General features: G+C 36.9%; 1 protein-coding gene across 4 annotated transcripts in view; it reads left to right on the top strand.

Moving 5' to 3' along the window:
- CEP112 (centrosomal protein 112) overlaps positions 1-19,955 on the top strand; it is a 139,966-nt gene that overhangs the window by 10,284 nt on the left and 109,727 nt on the right. For all 4 annotated transcript variants that reach the window (XM_048965509.1, XM_048965506.1, XM_048965507.1 and 1 more), the window contains 4 exons: positions 4,860-4,907; positions 5,042-5,119; positions 16,877-16,963; positions 18,824-18,923. In XM_048965509.1, coding sequence (XP_048821466.1) covers positions 4,860-4,907; positions 5,042-5,119; positions 16,877-16,963; positions 18,824-18,923 — 313 coding nt within the window. The remainder of the gene's footprint in view (positions 1-4,859; positions 4,908-5,041; positions 5,120-16,876; positions 16,964-18,823; positions 18,924-19,955) is intronic.

Raw genomic sequence — 19,955 nt, 5'->3', positions numbered from 1 at the left:
GAATACCTGAATTATATGGTTGTTACAATACCTTGAGCTCTTAAAGCTGCTGTAGGGGAGTACTTGCATGTGGCCTCTTACAAATTATTCCAGTCGAGGCTGACAAAGAATTCCTGATATCAAGCACTTTGTTATTAGTTTTAATCTTCTTTCTTGCTTGTCCCTTTAATTCTGTTTCTTTTTTTTTGTTTGTTTGTTTTGTTTTTCTAATTGAAATTTCGAGTTGCATTCATTTTGGTTAATAATAGAGGGTTATTAAACTACAGCAATCCTTCACTGATACAGAAAGTCTCTTGGATAACAGATTGGCTACAGCGACACACAAATCAGTTGTTTAATTACCATCAATGAGAAGAGACTTGAACCAATTGCTAGTGAGAGATTGTGATCACGTGGGGCTTGTGGGGGTTACAGCAAAAAGGATTTGAGGTTGTAGAAGAGAGGCCTCAAAGTGGTTGGAGTTGAACAGTGTATTCCTGCTATGGATCATGGCCTCCAGTGGATATCTAAAGTAATCTTATCTTTTCTGTACCAAGCAGAGGTCAAAGCCAAACAGGCTGTAGTTTGGGTGTATTTGTTATTATGGGTAATAACATTTTCTACACAAAAAAAATCAGACTCTCGCATCACTTTGCTTTCTAGTATTGTTGCTTCTTGTGAGTAACAAAAGATTTTTTTTTTTGTTTGCCTTGCAGCATTTCTGTTTATCTCTATCAAACATTTTATTGTTTAAGCTCTATATATTCAATCATAATTGGTTAAATGTCTCTTAAAAAAAAAAAGTTTTGATTGTGCTAAGTTTGCTTTCCATACATGGAATGCTAATGTTAACTAATGTTAAATACATTATAAAAATGTGTTTTTCTTAGCCCTTATTGACTCTTATCTAAGCTGATGTGGGCTGTGCCTTATGCAGTGTTAATGCCTTGAAGTTGCGTTTGCAATGTAGAAAAGAAAAAATCCTTTTGTATTATTGTTTGAAGGGGAAGTTTCAGAGCTGGGAGTTCAGACAATTCAAGTAATCTTTGGCCATTTTGTTACTCTGAACTCTTGTCACTGTTTAGATATTTTAGAATATATTGAAAAATTCCTTAATTATCTTTTATATTTCATTAACAGCTGTCAATAAGCTTTTTGTTGGAAATTCAGTGTACATCATGAACAGGGCATCCCCACATTCCCTTTAGTTATGTTCAAGAAGTAATTAAATGTTGTAAAATATGTGGTATTGTAAAACACGTGGACAGAAGCTGGTTGGCTAAAGCAGTTACTTGCCTTAGAAACTTTTTTTCTTCTGAACTTGTAGGTTGCAGATAAACACAATTTTTGTATATAAAATTTAAGTCATGTCTAGGAGTAAGAATGAATTAAACACTTGTGTATTCTTATCTGAGCAACCTGTTTTTCTTTTCCTGATACTTCCGGTACCTGGGTAAGTAGCAGAGGGGGTTTTTAATCAGGGAGAATGTCAGTTTTCCTTATTGAAATTCATCCAGGACAGGAGTTAACTTTTTCTAGAAGTGGTGTCTTCAGTCCTTAGTACCTGGGCACTCAGATCTTGCCCAGAAGAATCTATCCTGGGAAACGTTATGGCAGGATAAAGGTTTAGGAGTATCAAGGTCAAAGGAATTCTGTGGTCATTGGCCTGAAATTCATTCTCCTTGCTGAAGGAATTCTATATAACACAGGGTTAAAGCAGATGCAAACACAGAGTTCTTGGATGGCTGCAGCAGCAGTGCATGATATGTTTTGTGTACTTGGCTCATGCCTGCCTGTGTCTTTCCAGTCTAGTTCAGCTCAACCACTTCTGTACAAACCATTTTATTATCTTCTGTTTGGTTTTTTAGTCTTTCTGCTTACTATAAACATATCTACCGTATATGTTATGGTGTTGGAGGGCAGCAACGCTGTGAAAACTTTCCCACAGTGAACTCCAAATGGTGTTGTGACTTCAAAAAATAAATCCTACTTCCATGCTGACAAACAACCTCCATGTGCTTTAATGTTCTTCCACTAAGACTGCAGAAGCGGCATTAAAGTGAACTTCCCTACAAATTATGATGTTAGATAAGAATGTCCTTACTCAAATTTCCTGAAGCTACTCAGCAGTTATTTCTGTAGGGAACATGCTGGCTGGCTGGGTTTGTTAGATTAAAGTCAGAACTTAGGGCAAGGTTCAGTTTAGTTGTTTACCATTTCAAAATCTTAAGTGTTCTTAACTCTTTCATGTGTGTTTTTCCATCCTTGTTTTGAAAACAGTTGCATTTTGTCTTTGAAGAAGCTTACAGGGGGAATGTGCAACAAGCCTGCTGATCCAAATGTTTTTTTTCCTGCACGTTAATATATACAACATACCTTCTGATTTGTTTCTGAGCTATCAGAAGATGCCACCATGTATTATTGAAAATAAATATACCGTGATAAGCATCTTCTGAAGAACAAAATGTGACTTGGGGAGAGGTAGAACGCAGCCTTGTTATGATGTTTACTGTGTCAAAAGAGCAGAAGCTGTGGTGTAAGACTGACAGAAGGTCTGTATGCTGCTCTCAGCTTGAGGATATCCTGTGGCAGGACTTAGAGCACAGAGTGAGCAGGAGCACTGTCATTGCTTTTGTGAGAAACCATCTTAGCTCAGCTTACTTTTCCTATCAATGCGTCACTCATTGCTTTAATTGCTGGCTTTTAAGTTCTGTGCTTTAAAAATGCATCGTTTTGGCTGCTATGTGCAATAGAGACTGGAAATGTTGGAGTTAAAAATTATGGCTTGTTTACATCAAACTCAGTTTTGGATTCTGTGTTTTTATGCTGAATCCTTCATTTTTTTTTTCAATGTATGAGGGGGAAAAGATGTTAACAGAAATAGTCTACTTTACGGGAAGTATTTTTTTTTCCCTCTTAATGGGAATCTGGTTATGTATAGCCCTCCCAAAGCCAAGATTTACTGGTTTATGGGGACTCAAGAACAAGAAGGTGACAGTGCCAGTCCTCACAAACTGAAAAATGGTTTCTTGTCTGACTGCCCAATAGAATAGGAGAAACAAAAGTCTTTGCTACAAAGAGATTCAAAATGTCATTTTTTATGAAGAAGTGGTATTTACAAATTTGAGTTCAATTCTAGTTCAAATAAAGATGTCTTTCATGGTGACATTTATTTGGTTCATACTCTTAAAAAAGCATGATGTGATTTACTGTTCTTCTCATGGCAGTCCTTCAGTTTCATACATATGTATTCTGGTTTGTCTTTGACCTTTTGCTTATTATTTTTAAATTTGCATGTTTCTCATAAATACAAGCTTTTTTTCTTTTTTGGGCATTCTTTATTGTGATATTCCCTCTTTAATGTGGTATAATTTTGAGAACAAGAAGTTTTGCGGAAGGCCAGCATGAAAAGAATGGATGTCGAGACATTAAATGTTTACAGATCAGTTTAAGTGGATATAATCCACAACAAGTAACAAAGTGGGAACATTTAACTTCAAAGCACATATGGCTGCTGTTACAAAATCAAAATGAGGGACTTGGGCCATGCAAAGTATTGGAGACACATTTTCCTTCTCCCTTATAAACAAGCAAGATATACCAGAGTGAGCAACTTCGTGGTCGGATAAAGTATTTGAATTAATCATAAATATTTGCACCTTTTTTAAACTTAAAAGAAGCAAAAGTGGTTTTTTTAGTAGGTGCAGAGAGGGTGCCTTTATTCATTAAGGTCTACCCATGTTTTTTGCTGTGCCAATGACTGTGGCATATTTTTAAAGCAAAAAAACATAAACCTTTATGTGAGACTTCTGTATTTTAGTAAACTCATTGGACAAGGGAAACGGCTTACTTAATAAACTACTTACCATCAGAAATACACCATTAAAATATTGGATAGTACTGTTCAATGAAACTGAAGGCACATGTAAAAAATACTAATATTTTCAAGTACTTCTGGGTGAAATATGGTAACTTTAACAGCATATAGAAATCCTACCTAACCTTTTAGGGAAGGAGATGAATAGCACTGTATCAAATCAAAATTTCAGAGGGATTAAACCTCTCTCACCACTGATAAGTTCAACACAAAAATTTATTTAATAGTGCTGGAGAAAGTGCAAACATCTGATATATTTGCCACGCCTCATAGATCTATTTAATCTTTCTTGTTAAATAGACTAAATTTTATAAAATATGTATTGTAATCACATTCCAATTCCAAATCTCGCTGTCACGTTTTATGGGATTATACTCTTGAAAGCTTCTCCTGAGTTTCAGAGTCCCTGTGATGTGATGCTTGAGTCCCATCGTCTGAGGAAAATTAAAAAGATACAGCTCTCTGATAGAGGAATTGGGATCTGAATGGTGTCCTGTATCCAGTTATTAAAAATAGTGATTGAAAGAGCTGCTTTAATTGTACAATACTGCTAATGAATTATTTCCTTGTTTTGTCTCTGCCCTATATACATGGATACAGTTTTAACAGTCACGTTTTTCAAAAACATGAGATTAAAATCACTGTAATCAGGAATATTCTCTAGCTTTACACTGATTTTAAATGGAATTTACCCAATAAAGTTCTTTTGGTAGGAACTGCATGTAGCAAATCCTATAAAACTGTTTAGTAGACTATTATCCAGCCAACCTTAAAGTCATTGGCTCATTTTGAAATTAAGATAAATGATTTAAGATATCAGGACTTGCATTAAAACCTTTCTCAAGCTTTACAATATTTATTACCAATTTGTTAGGTCTTTGGAAGTACATTCAAATGGTTTTCTTTAACCTTGCTGTTTTATTCTGTGTTTATTTTCTTTTCCTGTTTGTGAGAAATAATACATTGCTGTTATGATTACATATTCTTTAACTTTGTTTTTCAGCTTGAAAATCCAAGATATTTACGGGAAAAACCAATCCCAGTGTCTTTGGTAGGTATTTATATCCCCTTGGTATTTTATAAGGGCAAGCAAACTTGCTCAGTAAATTTCCTTTCTGTTTAGGAATGATTCCTAGTCGGGGTCATTACTTTGAACTCAGAATCTGCTTTTTTCTTATTCAATAGAAGACATCCAAAATTGGCCTAGGAAAAGGTAGCAGTTTCCAGGAGGACCCAGCACTGCTTCGAATGCATGAGAAGGAGGTAAGGTGCTATTTAGTCTTTTTAGGGTTACAGCTAAATTAGCAAGTTAGGGCATTTGTTTGTTGATTTGAGTATTCGCAGGATAGCTTTTATATCAGAAAATCTGATGTATTTTCCCTGAAGTGGTAGGGCTTTTCATTAAATAACGTATTTCTCAATTGCTTAGGGAATAAAAGGGACTTTCTGAATACATGGACTAGACTTTTGGAGGAATATTTTGTGTTGGAAAGAGGGAAGCTAGGAATTTTCCATATTTTCCTCTTCTCAGAGCAATGGATTTATGGAGTTAACTTTCTGTATGTCTTTAGAAATCCACAGATGTAAACCTGATTTCTATTAAATCCTACATTATTTCTGTTTCCCTCATCTAGCTCCAGTCCTCTTCATTTGCATTTTTATATTATTTCTTTTGAGGTTGGATGTTTTTTTTTTTTTTTTTTGGCAAGAATAATGATGATGATATAATGTGCCTATCTGAATCTCTCATATTCTATTATTTTGTTTTGAGCTTTGGCAATATTTTTGTGGCCATTCCTTTTTTCTTTCTTTTTTTTTTTTTTTTTTTTTGGTAGTTCAAAACCTGAAAATAAGCTGCATTTTTCTGGTATTTTTGCCATAATCTAATTTAGTTTAAAATCAGCCATTTAAAATCAACCACGAGGTAGAACTTGAACATAAAGCATTTAGGACATAGATTCTTCTGCTGTCTTATAGTCATTACATATTATTGGGAGTGGTCTGGCAGACCAGGCTTCAGGAAGTCGAATTCAACATGAATTAGGAGGAAAACAAAACTAAAGCCCAGTCTTCTTTCCCTCTTCAAATCCTTCAACTTTCTGTTTTTAGTCATATGTTCTTGGGAAGTCAAATCATGTATATGCAGGGAACCTGATATCCAAAAGTCCTTAGACACATGTAGGACAGGTATGAGATGGAAAGGAAGAGGTGTCAACTGGAAACTGAAATAATTCCTCCTTTGCATGCATGGTGTGTTGTAAGGGCACCTATGAATTGGAACTGTCCTAAAGCTGATTTCAAGAGCGCTTTAGAAGGCACAGGGGAGGTTATATTTGCTTTGCAGATGCTTTTGTTGTTATGTAGTAATGTATATGTAATATGTAATGTACATGGGAGTTTGCTCTGTGTTGGTAACTGGGAATCTAATGTGATGCTTAAATAAGCAGCCTGACACAGTGTATTTCACTTTCTCTGCACTATTCAGATATTCATTGTTCTTTCTCACTGACAGCATTCAACCACCATTGCCTCGGGATGAGGCACGACAAGGTTTCACAAGATGTGAAAATAGACTAAAAAAGAAATAACTTGTAAGCACATTGTTGTCATTTAAACAATGTTTTCAAATTAAATGAACAGGAATGCATGCCAAGTTGCTGCACAAAATACTCAGTGAATGATTTTCTAGTTCTCTGGAAAAATCCTTCAAACCACGCAGTAAAAATCTGGTATTTCTTGCTAATGTTGCTTTACTGTGGGGTAGTTTAAACAGGAAAAGTTGTGAAATACTTTTATAATCACTATGTGTGTGCTATTAAATGGAAAACTTAAATGTGTTTTCTTATTTTGTGAAGCTCAGTGAAGAATAAAGCCTTTTCATTTATAGAATATAGTTGCATTAACAGGAGAGAGAAAAGTGCCATACCAGAGTTTGTAAACCTTGAGCTGTTTTCAGCCTCTTTGTAGCAGGACAGGAGAACATAAAATAGGATAACTGTGGTTTTTGGCTTTTAACCTTTAGACCTTTGTTCATAAACCATTCCTGCACCTGTTTTGACTCTGTAATGCTAAGCACATGGCTATTTTCTATGATAGCCACATCACAGTTTTATGAGAATGTGATCATCGTCAGGCAGTGGTTTTTAGTAATGTTTTCCCCAAATATTTCTGATATGGATTAAACCATTTGGGAAGCTGCCATTGCTGTAGAATCCTGGGTTTAAACAAGGAAGATGCAACAAAACAAATACATCAGTTTCCAGCAGTACAGCAAAACAGAACGGATTGCACGAGGAGCTTATCTTGATAAACAGGAAAAAGCTTCACTTTAAACCTCAGCGTGGGTCATCCTGGGTGCTGCTCAGTGCTCCGCAGAGTGAAGGAAGGCAGAAGAAATTCAAGTTATCAGTGGTTTTCAGAAAAATAAAGGCAACACGACTGCTAACATTCCATTTTTAAATACTTTTGGGATTTAAAAGAAAAAATAAATTTGTTAATGATTTGTTAAACCTTTCTCAAATAACTAGCTTACCTGAATAATATATCCTTCAAAGAAGCTTTGACGTCTACTTAAAGAAGCTCCATTTCTTGATTTTTCAATTTGGTCAGTCTTAAAATGAACAAATTCCTAAGAAAAATTCTTTTAAGCTGAAGTTTACCAAGATCACTAGGAGTCAATCGAATACTGAGTGCTATACACCAACTGTATTGTTGTTAATACTTTATTTCTTGGTTTACACAATGTTAGTGCTTTGTGCAATAACTACTGCAAAGCGTCATCTGTCTGGGATAACTGAAAACGTTGAGTGTTTGCAATATTTTTGATGACTTTATCACTTTATCCAGTGATAATGTTTGGGTTTTGGAGTACAGATGCTTTCCCAGCTTTCTGTATCCCAAAGCAATGTGGCAGAAGCGGTCGTGTTTTCATCTGGAGCAGTGTTGAGTTGTGCAACTGAAGGGAGGAGTAGTTGTGGGGAGGTCGAGGGTTGAATTTCCAAGAGGATACGGAATATCTGCAGGATAATTTCCCCCAATTTGTTACATGGAGTGAGGACCGAAGAAGAGAGAGTGAAGAGCTGAAAGATGAGCTGAATAATGAAAGGCACCTGAGAGTGCCGGGAATGGGGGAAACTTCTTTCTCCTGGAAATGCGTTTTAACTGATTGAGGACTGTATGAAAGCCAGGAAGGAAGAACGTGTTTGTTTTCTATCTTTTCAAGAATTGTTTAAATTAGGGATGTAGAACTTTTGTCTTTTAACCTTCATTCATGTTTTTCTCCTTTATTTGTGAATAAACACTCAAATCTTGTTTGAAAAGGCCATCAAGCCGTATATATAGTTCTGCTGAGACAAAATTTCTGGGATTTATTCATACGTACATGCTAAGAGAAAATCAGCATGCTGCAGTCTTGATCTGGCTGAAAGTGTTCTGAATGTAAGGTGCTGAAAGCAGAAGATTTACTGTGCTTCTCACTTATCTGGCAGGAGGTTGTACCTTGAAGCTGAGGGTTGTTAAGGGCTGTGATGTAGAACATTGGATGTAGTGAAAGAGAAGGCAGGGAGGAGAGTAAGCTGTAGAATTTGGGAGGTATTATCAGTGAAGGGAGATGGAGTTTTAGAAATAAATGAGTAAATGACGTGGCAATAAAGTATGTGCCACTGCAGTTAAAAGGAGATGGGCGTGCTGTGTTTGAATGAATCAAAATATCAGATCAGATTAGGAAATGATTAATCAAGAGCAGTGAGACTGTGACTGTAATGTCAACAGCAGGTGACATTGCTTTCTCCTTTCTTCAGTTCTACGAAGGGATCAGTGGCATTGTCCTTCTGGTTTTGATTTCTTCCTCTTAATTGCTTTGTTCTATGCCGAAGTACTTAAATACATGAATGAGGCACTTAATGCATGCCAGAAAAGAAACAATAAATAAAACTAATATGGAGACAGTATTCTAAAAGAGGGATACTCGTAATTAAATTAAGCTTGTACTGATGTAAAATTAACATTACTTCGCTCTGAGCTACAGCATGGATTTGATATTTTTCCTCATTGAAAACATATTTTGTTCATATTTTCCAAGAATGGCAACAGAGTCTATCAGTACAGTTCTTTTACACTATAACAAAGCCCAACTCCTGATAATGTGGGGAGGGAGGAGGTCAGGTTTCCCTATGACTTCAGATGCAAAATTTCAGGACCTGGACCTCGATATTCACTGGGACCTGGCATTTGGTGGAGTCCCCCTGGAGGTGTTTGAGCAACACCAAGATGTGGCACTGGGGACATGTTATGGGGATGGCTTGGGGTTGAACTTTGTGATCTTAGTGGTCTCTTCCAACTGTGATGATGCTACGATTCCCCATGCAGGGACGTGGTTCAGTGGGGATGGTGGTGATAAATCAACGGTTGGACCTGATGATCTTGGATTCTATTCTCACTTGTATTAATTTACTGTTTCCCCTTCTTTTGTCTCCCTGTTAATTCAGTCATTCTGTTCTTAAACTCCTGGCTGTTTTCCAAGTGGTAAAATTTGTTAAGACTTTTAATTATGGTGGATATTCTTGTTAAAATGTCTGAATGTTCAGGTGTGGCCCGTAAGAGGCAAGAAAATCCAAAAAGGCAGATAAGACACAGTCATCTTTTCTTTTTTTACTTCTCCATAAAGTTTCTTGTGATAACTTGGGTAGGAAAATACTTTCATTTCCCTTTAAAAATGTTCCAAGCAGTCAGTATTGTGACTTCGAATGTTTCAATTCAGGTTTTTTTCTTTATCCACAAACCTGATGTCTGTTTTGAATTCAGTGTTTGATTTATTTTGAGAATTGAGTTGTAAACTGACTCTCACTGCTTAGTTATCATTCTGAGCAGCGATCTGTTCGTTCACATTTAGAAATGCAGCAATCTTGACTTCTGTTAACATGATTCCTGACTGATTAATGTCCTGTTCCTAAGAACATATGCAAGTTGTCCATTGTCTTCTGTATGAGGAAATCACATCCTGTCTGCTTTGATAATTCCTTAGAATGTAATGTAATAAAACCCAAACCTTATTTTATTGCTAGACTGGTGTGAGACATACAGCGTATGTCAGGATGAGACATGTTTTCATAAGCTGACTTGTGATTTATAATTCCCAATACTAATTGGTCTGGTCATAGAGATATATATATGTGTGTGTGTGTGTGTGTGTATTTATTTGCTGCAGTTTGTGAACTATGTCTTTAATTATTGCACATATGTGCTGGAGACATTGAGAAAGATCAAAGAGGTAGGTTAGCAATTCAAACTAGTGTTTTAACCAGTAGAATGTCCAGATGGTTGCCAAGCAGCTGGGAATTAATCTTTTGCTGCATGATTAATCTCTACCTCAAAGTGTCTCTTTTTCTTTTTAAGTTTGATTTTTTTTTTTTTCACATGTATAGATCCCATCTTTTTAAGGCAGAAAATACATTGAGTCGAAAAAGTAGGTACTATGTGCTCTTATTGCCACGTTACATTTGTGAAATAAAAACAGAAGTACAGTTTTAATGACTCTTTAGATCTTGAAATGAGTGCAAAAAGTTCAGTATCTGGTGAGCACGAAAAGATAAAGAATAATGCAAGGAGTATAAGTTGTGTTGACTGAGTGTATACAGAATAATTCATTTCACTGGACTTGGTACTAGGTGGAATTAGGTGAACTTTTCAAGTAGTATGTGCTGTTTGATTTGACTTCGGTTTACTTGCTCCCTCTTAAATTGGCGTTGACCTCTGCATGTTCACAAGGTTCATCAGGATTCACGTTTAGTACTGGCGACTGAATATAGTTTATTGCATTTCTGAGCTCTCTTTTATGTGATTGCATCTGATAAGTTATTACCATAGAAAAGCTTCGACAATTCCTATACATATTTAACTTCTTTGATGCTTACTGATACTTCCTGCACTATGAATGGCAAATGTATTTATTATGCATGGGAAAGGGACAGTTACCACTCCAAAGAAAGCCATTAAGTTGTGTGATGTGCTGTAGTGCTAATATGACTGTTTATTAGCTAACACATCTTAGAGGGAACAAAACACCATTCCAAGTTACTAGCATAGTTGGATCACAAAGCAGTGTGCTTTCCTGCCTGTTCCCAGCACCCTCAACTTGAAAATCTGTGAAAAAAATTACTATTCTCTTTTGAAAGAGATTAATGACGTTTACGCATCAATACCAACAATTACCCATTCAGCTCCTTTTCTGTATACAGAGAATGCTCAGTGTCATTAAAAAGAAGTCAGACATCTTGCTTGAAGGTGTAAAGCTGATATGATCTGGCCTAGGATAAAGCTTTTCATTTTTAGTGGCTATGGAAATAGAGTAATGTCCTACTAATTTTTCTTACATCAGTTAATATCTAGTTTCTCTTCAAACAGTGCTCTGTTAAAATGGTTTAAGTGGAAGTAGTGGCTGCAGTGCTTTTAGAGTGCAGATACAAAGGAGGTTAGAAATGTGGAGAGAAGAATAAATGTTTGTTAGGTCAAATAATGTAGTCCAGATCATAAACATAGGCTTTTGTGGAGGGACCTTTGCATCTGGGCAGAATGCCATGTATACAGAGGCTCCTTTTACATTCTAACTTCTGGCTTGCATATTTCACTTGTTTGCTGGTTTGTTGAGGCTGTATAGTCTTTGCAGCAGAGACTTCCCAAGACTTTTTCTTAACCTTAGGCATTATTTTGGATACAAACATGGATAGCATTTAATACAAGAATTTGGAGTAGTTGTGTATCCGCAGTTATAAATTCATTCATTTTTTTGGAGGAGCAGATCTCTGTGTGACTCTGAGAAGATGGGCACAGCACCACCAGGAAGAAAGCCCAGTGCTGATGTGGATCCTAAATGGAAAACCTGCTTTTACTGTGTGTAACATTCCACTATGAACAACACTGAATGCCATTTAGGAGATCAAGTCTTTTTTCACTTTTAAGATAAGAGTTGCTCTATTTGATATTCTCATGTGATATGCACACTTTGTTTTGCTGTAGGCACTAGAAGGGATATGATGGCTGAGCTCATAAACGTGTGAAAGATAAAGTGTGTTTCTACATCCATCTGATGTCTGATTGCCTTTTTCTCTTCAAAATATAGTGCCTCTTTTCCTTGATTAAAAACACTTGCAAGAGTAATGAATACTGGTCTACAGAAGGGTGTGTGCATGTGAGTAGAGGGTGCTTGATAAATATGAGAACTAATGCTCAAATTTAGATCCCACACATACATTTCTATTCAGATGACTTACTATGAAGTACTGATTTCTTCCACTTTTTTCTTTCTCTGCAGTGGCATGTGCTGGGTGCTTTGCCTCTTAAGCTTCTCTAAATGTTAAAAATGGAAGTGTTGGTATACCTCAAAGTTTTTTCTTAGACATGTTTGAGGATACAACACAAGATACAGGAAGAACGCAATGAGAAAATTCCTCGTTAATTATAGTCAGAGCTGCACTATTGCTTTTGTGCAACTGTCTTTATGCATAGTCCTGGGTATTTCTCAAGTACAGTATCTCTTGCCACGTTAAACTTGAGTGTGTTTCTATAGAAAGTTCTAGCTGTTTTTTTTTAAAGAAATCTCTTTCCTCCATGATAATATCAAAGCTTTGTATTGTGAACTGATTTCTTGAAGCAGCTGCATTACAGCAAGACAAATAAGTTTTGTTGGACATTGTAAGATACACGAGTCATTGTTCTGCATTGTTAGCTCTCACTTTGAAGTTCTCATTTCTTGTTTACATCATTCTCCCCCTTTCCTCTCTTTCTCTGTCCCCCATATATTCAGACTTGGAAAATATCTGGCAGGCAAACAATACTGTTTTGTCAAATATCCAAAAACCTCTGATGGATGTTAGGGCTTCACAGTGCCACCTCTGGCCCAAGGGGGATCCCTGGGATGAAAGCAAATGAAGAGCAAGCAGTGTTTCAAATCTGTCTCTGAACTACAGCCTCAAATCCGCATTGTTCCTTTACTTGGAGCCTGACTTTATGATCAGGTCTTTGAATATTTCTAGATTACTTTTTTTAGATAGTGACAAGATGAATATTTGCCTGTTGTCACAAAGAAAACTGGGGACATCACCTTTATTTTTCCAAAGATTTCTGACACTTGCAGGTTGCTCTATCAGCTTTAGTTTGACAGCTATTAAAATTGTCACAGTAACAAACCTGCATGTGAAATTGTAAGACAGCGATATGAGGAAAATCTGCTGTGAGGTAACTGCTCACTGCTTTTAGTCTATGAGGGTATTTTTATTTGTTGGTTGTTTTGTTCTTTAAATCAGGAAGAAAGTGTGAGGAGGCCCATCAAAGCAGTTCTGTTCTTCATGGCTTTAAATAACAGAGACAGCACAGATGTTTGACATCAGTGATGTTTACATGGCCTTAGGGTTTAATTGCCTCATACTCTTTGTAAGGAGAGTAAACAATGACAGAAATCCAAAGGAATGGTGGTCAGGATAGCAGTGGCTGCATTTCATACATAGTTGCAAACTTCTGCAATATAGCCAAATATCTACATAATAGCAGGGTGGGTTTTTTTTGTTTCACAGAATCACAGAATGTCAGGGGTTGGAAGGGACATTTGTTTCAGTGGTAAGATGTCATAAGCTTAATGTTCTCTGCTGCTGGTGATAAAACATTAGAACTGATGAGTGGCAGGACAACTGTTTGCTCCTAATGAAATGGATGACGTATGTTTTTCTAAGCTGCTTTTACCTGTGTTTTTGTTTTTTTCCTAAAACTGAGGGATGTGTTGGTTTGTTACTGTGGTGAGTTTGTTTCTCAGTGAGTTAAATGCCCAGGTGGGAAGAGCACTTTATGGAAGAGGAGCAGAGGAGCATGTAAAGTTCTCAAGTGCTGTGACACTTGATGTTTGGAATTTGGTGGCTACAGATATGCACTTAGTTTTGTTAGCATGGTTGTCATTTCTAAGATGCCTCTTTGATAAAGTGTTAAAACTCAAAAATCGAAGGGGAGAAGTTGTACCCAATTGTGAAATGAGCTCATTTGCTTCAAACCCAGCCTTAATGAGGCCCTTTTCTAAAATGTTTTCATCCTACTCTGTATTTCTTCCCTTACGCCTGCACAGAGCTGGGGCAAGGCCAGCTTCCAGAGGGTGGGCCAGAAAGTTGGCTCTGTTGTTGCTGTGCTTCTTGGCTTTCTCACAGGTTTTCACAGAATAAATCACGAATGTAGGGTTTTAAAACTAATATCTGTATTTTTACAGCAAATACTTGCATTGACGTTTCCAGACATTGCAGTGAAAACGGATGAAGGTGTGTTGGAAGTATTGAACCCTTATCAAATTTGTTGTCTGGTGTTGTTATGACCAGCTACTCTTTACAAACACAGATTTCATCTTGAAACAAGCCGAAAACTTCAAGTGCACATAAGTTATTGAATTCCAGACATTTTAAAATTTGGCTCCCTAATATTTATTTGATCAGTATGTAATGAAGTGACAAAATTTTCTAAGCTGTGGATGAAACAAACAGGGCTGAAGAATGTTTGGAGTGCTGAGACTAGAGAACTGGAGAATTTCGCTGTGAGTTTATGGAAGTTAAGAACCATGGGTGCTTTGCAGGTATCCTTTTCAGTTTTGGAATGATTCCTTGTTGGTTTCCAACATCCAATTCCTTTGGGATTTTTCAAGCAAGTTTGTTTATTTATTTATACACACACACACAGTATGTATATATTTAATAATTTTGTTACTACAGTGCTTTGTGAAGAGCTGCCTTCTATATCTTCTTTATCTTGGACACACTTATTTGATTTGTGTTGTTTGATTGCAGTTAGCTCCTCTGAGATGAAGCTGTCAATCCTTTTCAGAAAGTAGTCCCAAAATGTGTGAAATTTTATGCAAGATCCGTTCTCCTGAAATTAGTTATTAAGTGGAAGCCAATTTCAAGTACAGTGATTTCTGCTGTCAACCTGTGGAGAAAACAGCAGGACTGAGAACAACCGCTGTCACTTGGAAATGTATGCCTGTATTTCATGCAAGGCAAATTTTACTTAGGCTCATTTTTATGATCTTTCAATATACAGATTAATAAGAAGCACAAACCAGATCTCCACTGATGCAAAATGCCCAAGATTTATTTCTATAAGCCAAGACAGACTCACTTTAATAAGTTTCAAATGTAATGTGTTTGTGTTTAATAGTATGGAGGTGCAACAGCTACAGATCAGTAATTCATAAGCTTTTAATGTAATTCAAGTAGATTGGAGTTCAGTTTCCAATATTTGTGTTTTTACAAGTCCTTCATTATTATTTATGGAACGTTCACAAACTGTCTATTTGGAGGTGGATTACTTGCTCTTTTTCTTAATGAACACTTATCTATCACCTGATAGTAAGATTTTTCTTCTATAATGTCAAGTTTTGAGGGATATGTGCATCTTTTTCTTTTCATATATATACGTATGCATATATTTTATGAACAGAAAGTGCATTTTTATTTTGATGCTTATTTTTGAATGATAAGAGCTGTCTGAGAGCTGAGCATACTTTGCCTTTCCCTTGGATTAATTGTCAATCCAACTTGGTTTTGTTGGTAATTTGCATAAGACTGGGTGAGTCTTCAGTGCTGAGAGATAAATAAGAACCTTTGTGTGGTGTAACTGGCAGGCTGTGCTTTGGGCATTGGTGAATGTGGAGTCTGGAAATCGACAGTATTTGCTGTTCTTCTGCTTCCAGATGATAGGGGATCTTCACTGTTTATTGCACTGCATCTTGTGTTTTGTGATTGAGTGATGCTTTGGAGTTTTGTAGGGTTTTTTCAATTAAAAAAAAAAGTATTTCTGCAAGTTGCAGTGAGCAGATACATACAATAATGCAACCACAGAATAGAAATTAATAATTTGCAGTGTATTTACTGCCCTTGTATGTTAAAGATTTGTGTTGGGATGATCGCTTTGGATAAATGAAAGGAGTGAAAATAGGGGCTGGATGGCTTACAAGTATTGGTTCGTTTGGAGTTGGTCAGCTGAGGTGAGCAGCTGGGCTGCTGGCTGGGCCATGCAGAAGTGAGAATGCAAGAGCTGTGAGGAGGTGGGGGCTTGCAAGGCACGTGGACCTCAGCTCTGCAGGCTCTTGGATGTTAGCAAGAGGCTGCTTTGGTGCCTTCTGCTGAGGCTGTAGTCCCTCCTGTGTAATGTGGCGGGTTGCTGGGATGTGCTGTGGTTTGGGAGCTCTTCTGGCAGCTTTGTTGTCTGAATGGGAGGAACAGCAAAAGGAAGAAGTGTGGGACGGCCTGAGGCTGAACCAGAGGTGCCACTTTCACCTTGTTGGAAGTTGGGGAACACAAAATACCTTTCATATTTGCAGTCTCGGGGTAAGCTGTAAAGGCAAATAGGCAAGAAATTAAAAATACTTTTAAGACTGTAAGTGAGAAGCAACAAAGTGTCATTGTTGGGACGAGGTGAGTACCCAGCTTTGAACAAATGCAAGCAGCGGCAGGAAATGGATTTGAACAATCAAATTCAGCAGCAATCTTGGTCCTGTTACAAGTAACCTTAAAAAGGAAATGTGTTTATAATGAGAGATCTCCGAATAATAGAAAACAAACAAAAATAAACGTGCATCTGGGCCAGGGGATGTTCTTTGTGTAAATGTAACACCTGCCTACATGGTGAAGGCACACTTCCCATACTTGGTTTATTAACATAAATATGAAAAGCTTCATTCTGAAGTGTTTATTTAGATAAAAGATGATAGCTTTTTTGGGCAATAGTGGTTGTTTTTATTGCCAATGAAAACATCTTACCAATTCATTTTCTAAATAAATATTTTAGGTTGAGGCCTTCTGTAATGGCTTTATCAGATAAACAAGAAAATGCTGGAAAACTGAATATTGATTATTTTTCATAGCAGATATTTGTTAGGGACTTCCCACGGCCTGCTGAAAGACACCAGTGAATTATTTAAAGGTTTTGCAAAGGTCACTGATTTTATTCTTTATTTTAATGAAGTTGTTTATTGGTTCTATTGTATTTTTAAAGCTAGACATGAAAATGAAAATGATGGAAGGTAAATTTCATGAAGAAAGACTTCAATTACAGCAGAAGCATGATTCTAATGTTCAAAAGGTAAGGAGTGTTGTTTCTTTCCAGGAATGATATCTAGGACAAAATAATAGACAGCTTAATTGTAATAAATTGCTCACAATTGTACTTACAATAATCACAACTCTAAGTTTTCCTTTAAGTTAAGATTGTAGGTAACAGTTTGCAGAAGCTGATATGAATGTGGAATATTATAAGGTAAACTTGGGAAGTAGAGAATACTTGTAGATGAAAATACAAGATGGGGTCTGTTTTTACTTAATAATTAAACAAGACAACCCATGTTAGGAGCCTCGCAGCCTCAACAGATTCGTATTCTGGTGAAATGATCAACTTGTAATGTTTCTTTTAAATAGAAGGTACTTGTGGGAAATGGTGCAGAAAAATATGTAAAGGAATTTATTTTTTATGGCCGAAACCCCAAAAGAACAGTAGGGTAATATGAATGTTCATCACATGTTCCTACCAATAACAGCAGAAGTGCTTAAAGTGTAGGCTGGTCTGTAAACAGTCTTCATCTATGTTATTGCATCATTAAAGCTGCATGTTCCTTTTAACTCTTCTCAGCAATAAAATGCTGCCAGATACACATCCCTCAGCTTAGGTTAAATTTGTCTTTACTGTATTGCATGACACCACCTTTGGGGAAGCTTACAAAAAAGTACTGTAAAGGCTGTAATGTTACCTTTAACACTACCTTGTAAATGCATGGAGTCAGACTGAGTCACTGAGTGCCTTCTGGAGGCTCTGATCCAGCAGCGCAATGGGAGCCAAGCGCACAGGAGCACCATGACTTACCCTACTTTCAGCTCTATGTTCCTGAATATCTCAGTTTTGTTTCTTAAGTCTGAGTCACAGACCGGGAGGAAGTGAGTTGACACAACACTGTGACACATCAAAGCCTCCTGAAAGGATGTGAATATTTGGTCAGGTGCGTTTGTGGCTCATCTGTTCTCCATGTCTGCAAGCAGAACTGGCTAGCAAAGATGAGAGAATAAAGGAAACAGCTTTGTGAGAATAAGAAATAGTTGAAATGCTTTCTCATCCCTTGAGTTGTCATCCTTTTCTAACTAATGTTGGAATTCCATCTTTTGAAGTTGTTTAATAATATTGGATGTTTCAGAAAAGGTTAAATAGTGTCGTATTAATCTTTAAAGACACAAACCATTTAATGCAGATGGAATAATATTGTTTTAAGATGAAAGCTCCTGTTTGAGAGATTTGGGGCACTGCTATAAAACTTCTGTGGCTTTATTGTTTGTCTTAAACGTGAAGTTTCAATTGAAATGGTATCTCAAAGTGTGCAACCATTCAAACTTTTTTCCAAAATCACCATGTACAGAAATGTAAAGTGGTTGCACTTGGTGGACTTGGTCTGTGACTGTGCTGAGAGCAATTGTTTGTGAGAGTCTAATGAAGTTCATCAGGGATTCAAGCATTTTGAATGAGAATTTTGAGTTTTTGCTGGGCATTTTAATGCTTGTAAGTACTATTAGTCAGTACAGATTTTAAAAATAAATCATTTCTATTTGCAGTGGTCGCACTGGGAAACTTCCAAATTCTTCTAGAACACTGGCTGGATTTTTGTCTTGTAATTGCAACACTGGATTTGCCCAAATTTAAAAGAAAACACAGAAAGATGCCTCTAAAACATGAAAGTCCTTTTTAATCTGCTCTAGTGCCTGCTTTTATCTAAACCAGTCCTTTGTTTATGGCTTGGCAGTCTCAGCTATGAGAATTACGTATTTCATTGCTTGCCCTGCAATATCTAAGTGTATCTTAAAGGCAGTTCCTTTGACAGGTATCAGTGTACATTACTCCATGCACTGGCTGTGGCTTCATGCTTTCAGAAGTTTGTTACAGTGCTGTGAATCTTAACTGCAGATTTTGGATCGGAAGAATGACGAAATAGAGTTGTTGAAATCCCTCCACAAATCCAAACAAAATGAAGCCGAGGAGACAATTAGAAAACTGGAGAAGAAAGGTGATTTTTTTTTTTCTCTGTGGTTGGTTTTTATTTATTTATTTATTTATTTATTTTTGCATGGTGATTTTATACTACATCCTCTTTGTGACCGTGAGCCTTTGTGTCCCTTCTAGGTACAAACATACTTTCCCTCTTTGTTTGCAGGTCTTGCACTTGTTTTTCCTTTAGACTTGAGGCTTGTGTGCTTGCCTTTGCTAGTTGTCTAGCTGCCAAACCAAATTTTCCAAGAGACAGTGTGATCTGATGTTTAATACTCAGCCTTTTATAAGTGCCACTGAAAAAAAAAAATGTCTTTGATACTGAAGTATTTTGACCACTTCTTCCAAATTTTTGGAGTCTCTGGTTCAAGGTTAATTTATTTATGCATTCAGTACATTTTAATCAAACCACAATGTGTTGTTTATTTTGGTCTATTGTGGCAAGAGATTTCAGACATCAGTAGTAGTCTTGAATGCGTTGTAAGTATGAAATTTGGCCCATCTGATTGTGGCTTGTCAGCAGTTTCTTAATACTACTTTTTTCTAGAATTCCTTGGAGTGCATTTGTGCTGTGGATGGAACCACAATGTAAAATAATACATATGTTTGGTAAACTAGGCGCAGAAAGGGAGAGGGAGCCATGCAGGGAGCATTTACCTGCTCCCTACAGAGTGAATTGTCCTGCTGGCAATCCAGTGCTGCTGGTAGCTGTCCTCAGCTGCAGTGGGTTACATTAGAGTCACCTGCACTCTTATCAAACACTGAAAATCATCAGTCACTTCTGAAAAGCATGTGTTCCTGCTTTGTTTGCCACAAGCATCAGTCCCTGTGTTCTTGGTGCAACCAGTTGCAATTTGAGTTGTTTGGTCTTTCAGCCCACGTGAGAACCTCTTTCTGGGTGCACACAAAATCAGATTAAAAATGCCTGTTTTCTTTAGATTCCGTGGATTATTTTTGATGTTTCTTCACTGCTGGAGTTAGAAAACCTCACTGAAATATTTTCTAAATATAATAGAGAACACCTTGTACTTGTATTTTAGTGACATAGGGT

Source organism: Lagopus muta, chromosome 18 (assembly GCF_023343835.1).
Source record: "Lagopus muta isolate bLagMut1 chromosome 18, bLagMut1 primary, whole genome shotgun sequence".
NCBI lineage: Eukaryota > Metazoa > Chordata > Aves > Galliformes > Phasianidae > Lagopus > Lagopus muta.
This window is presented reverse-complemented; position numbering and strand designations above follow the sequence as displayed.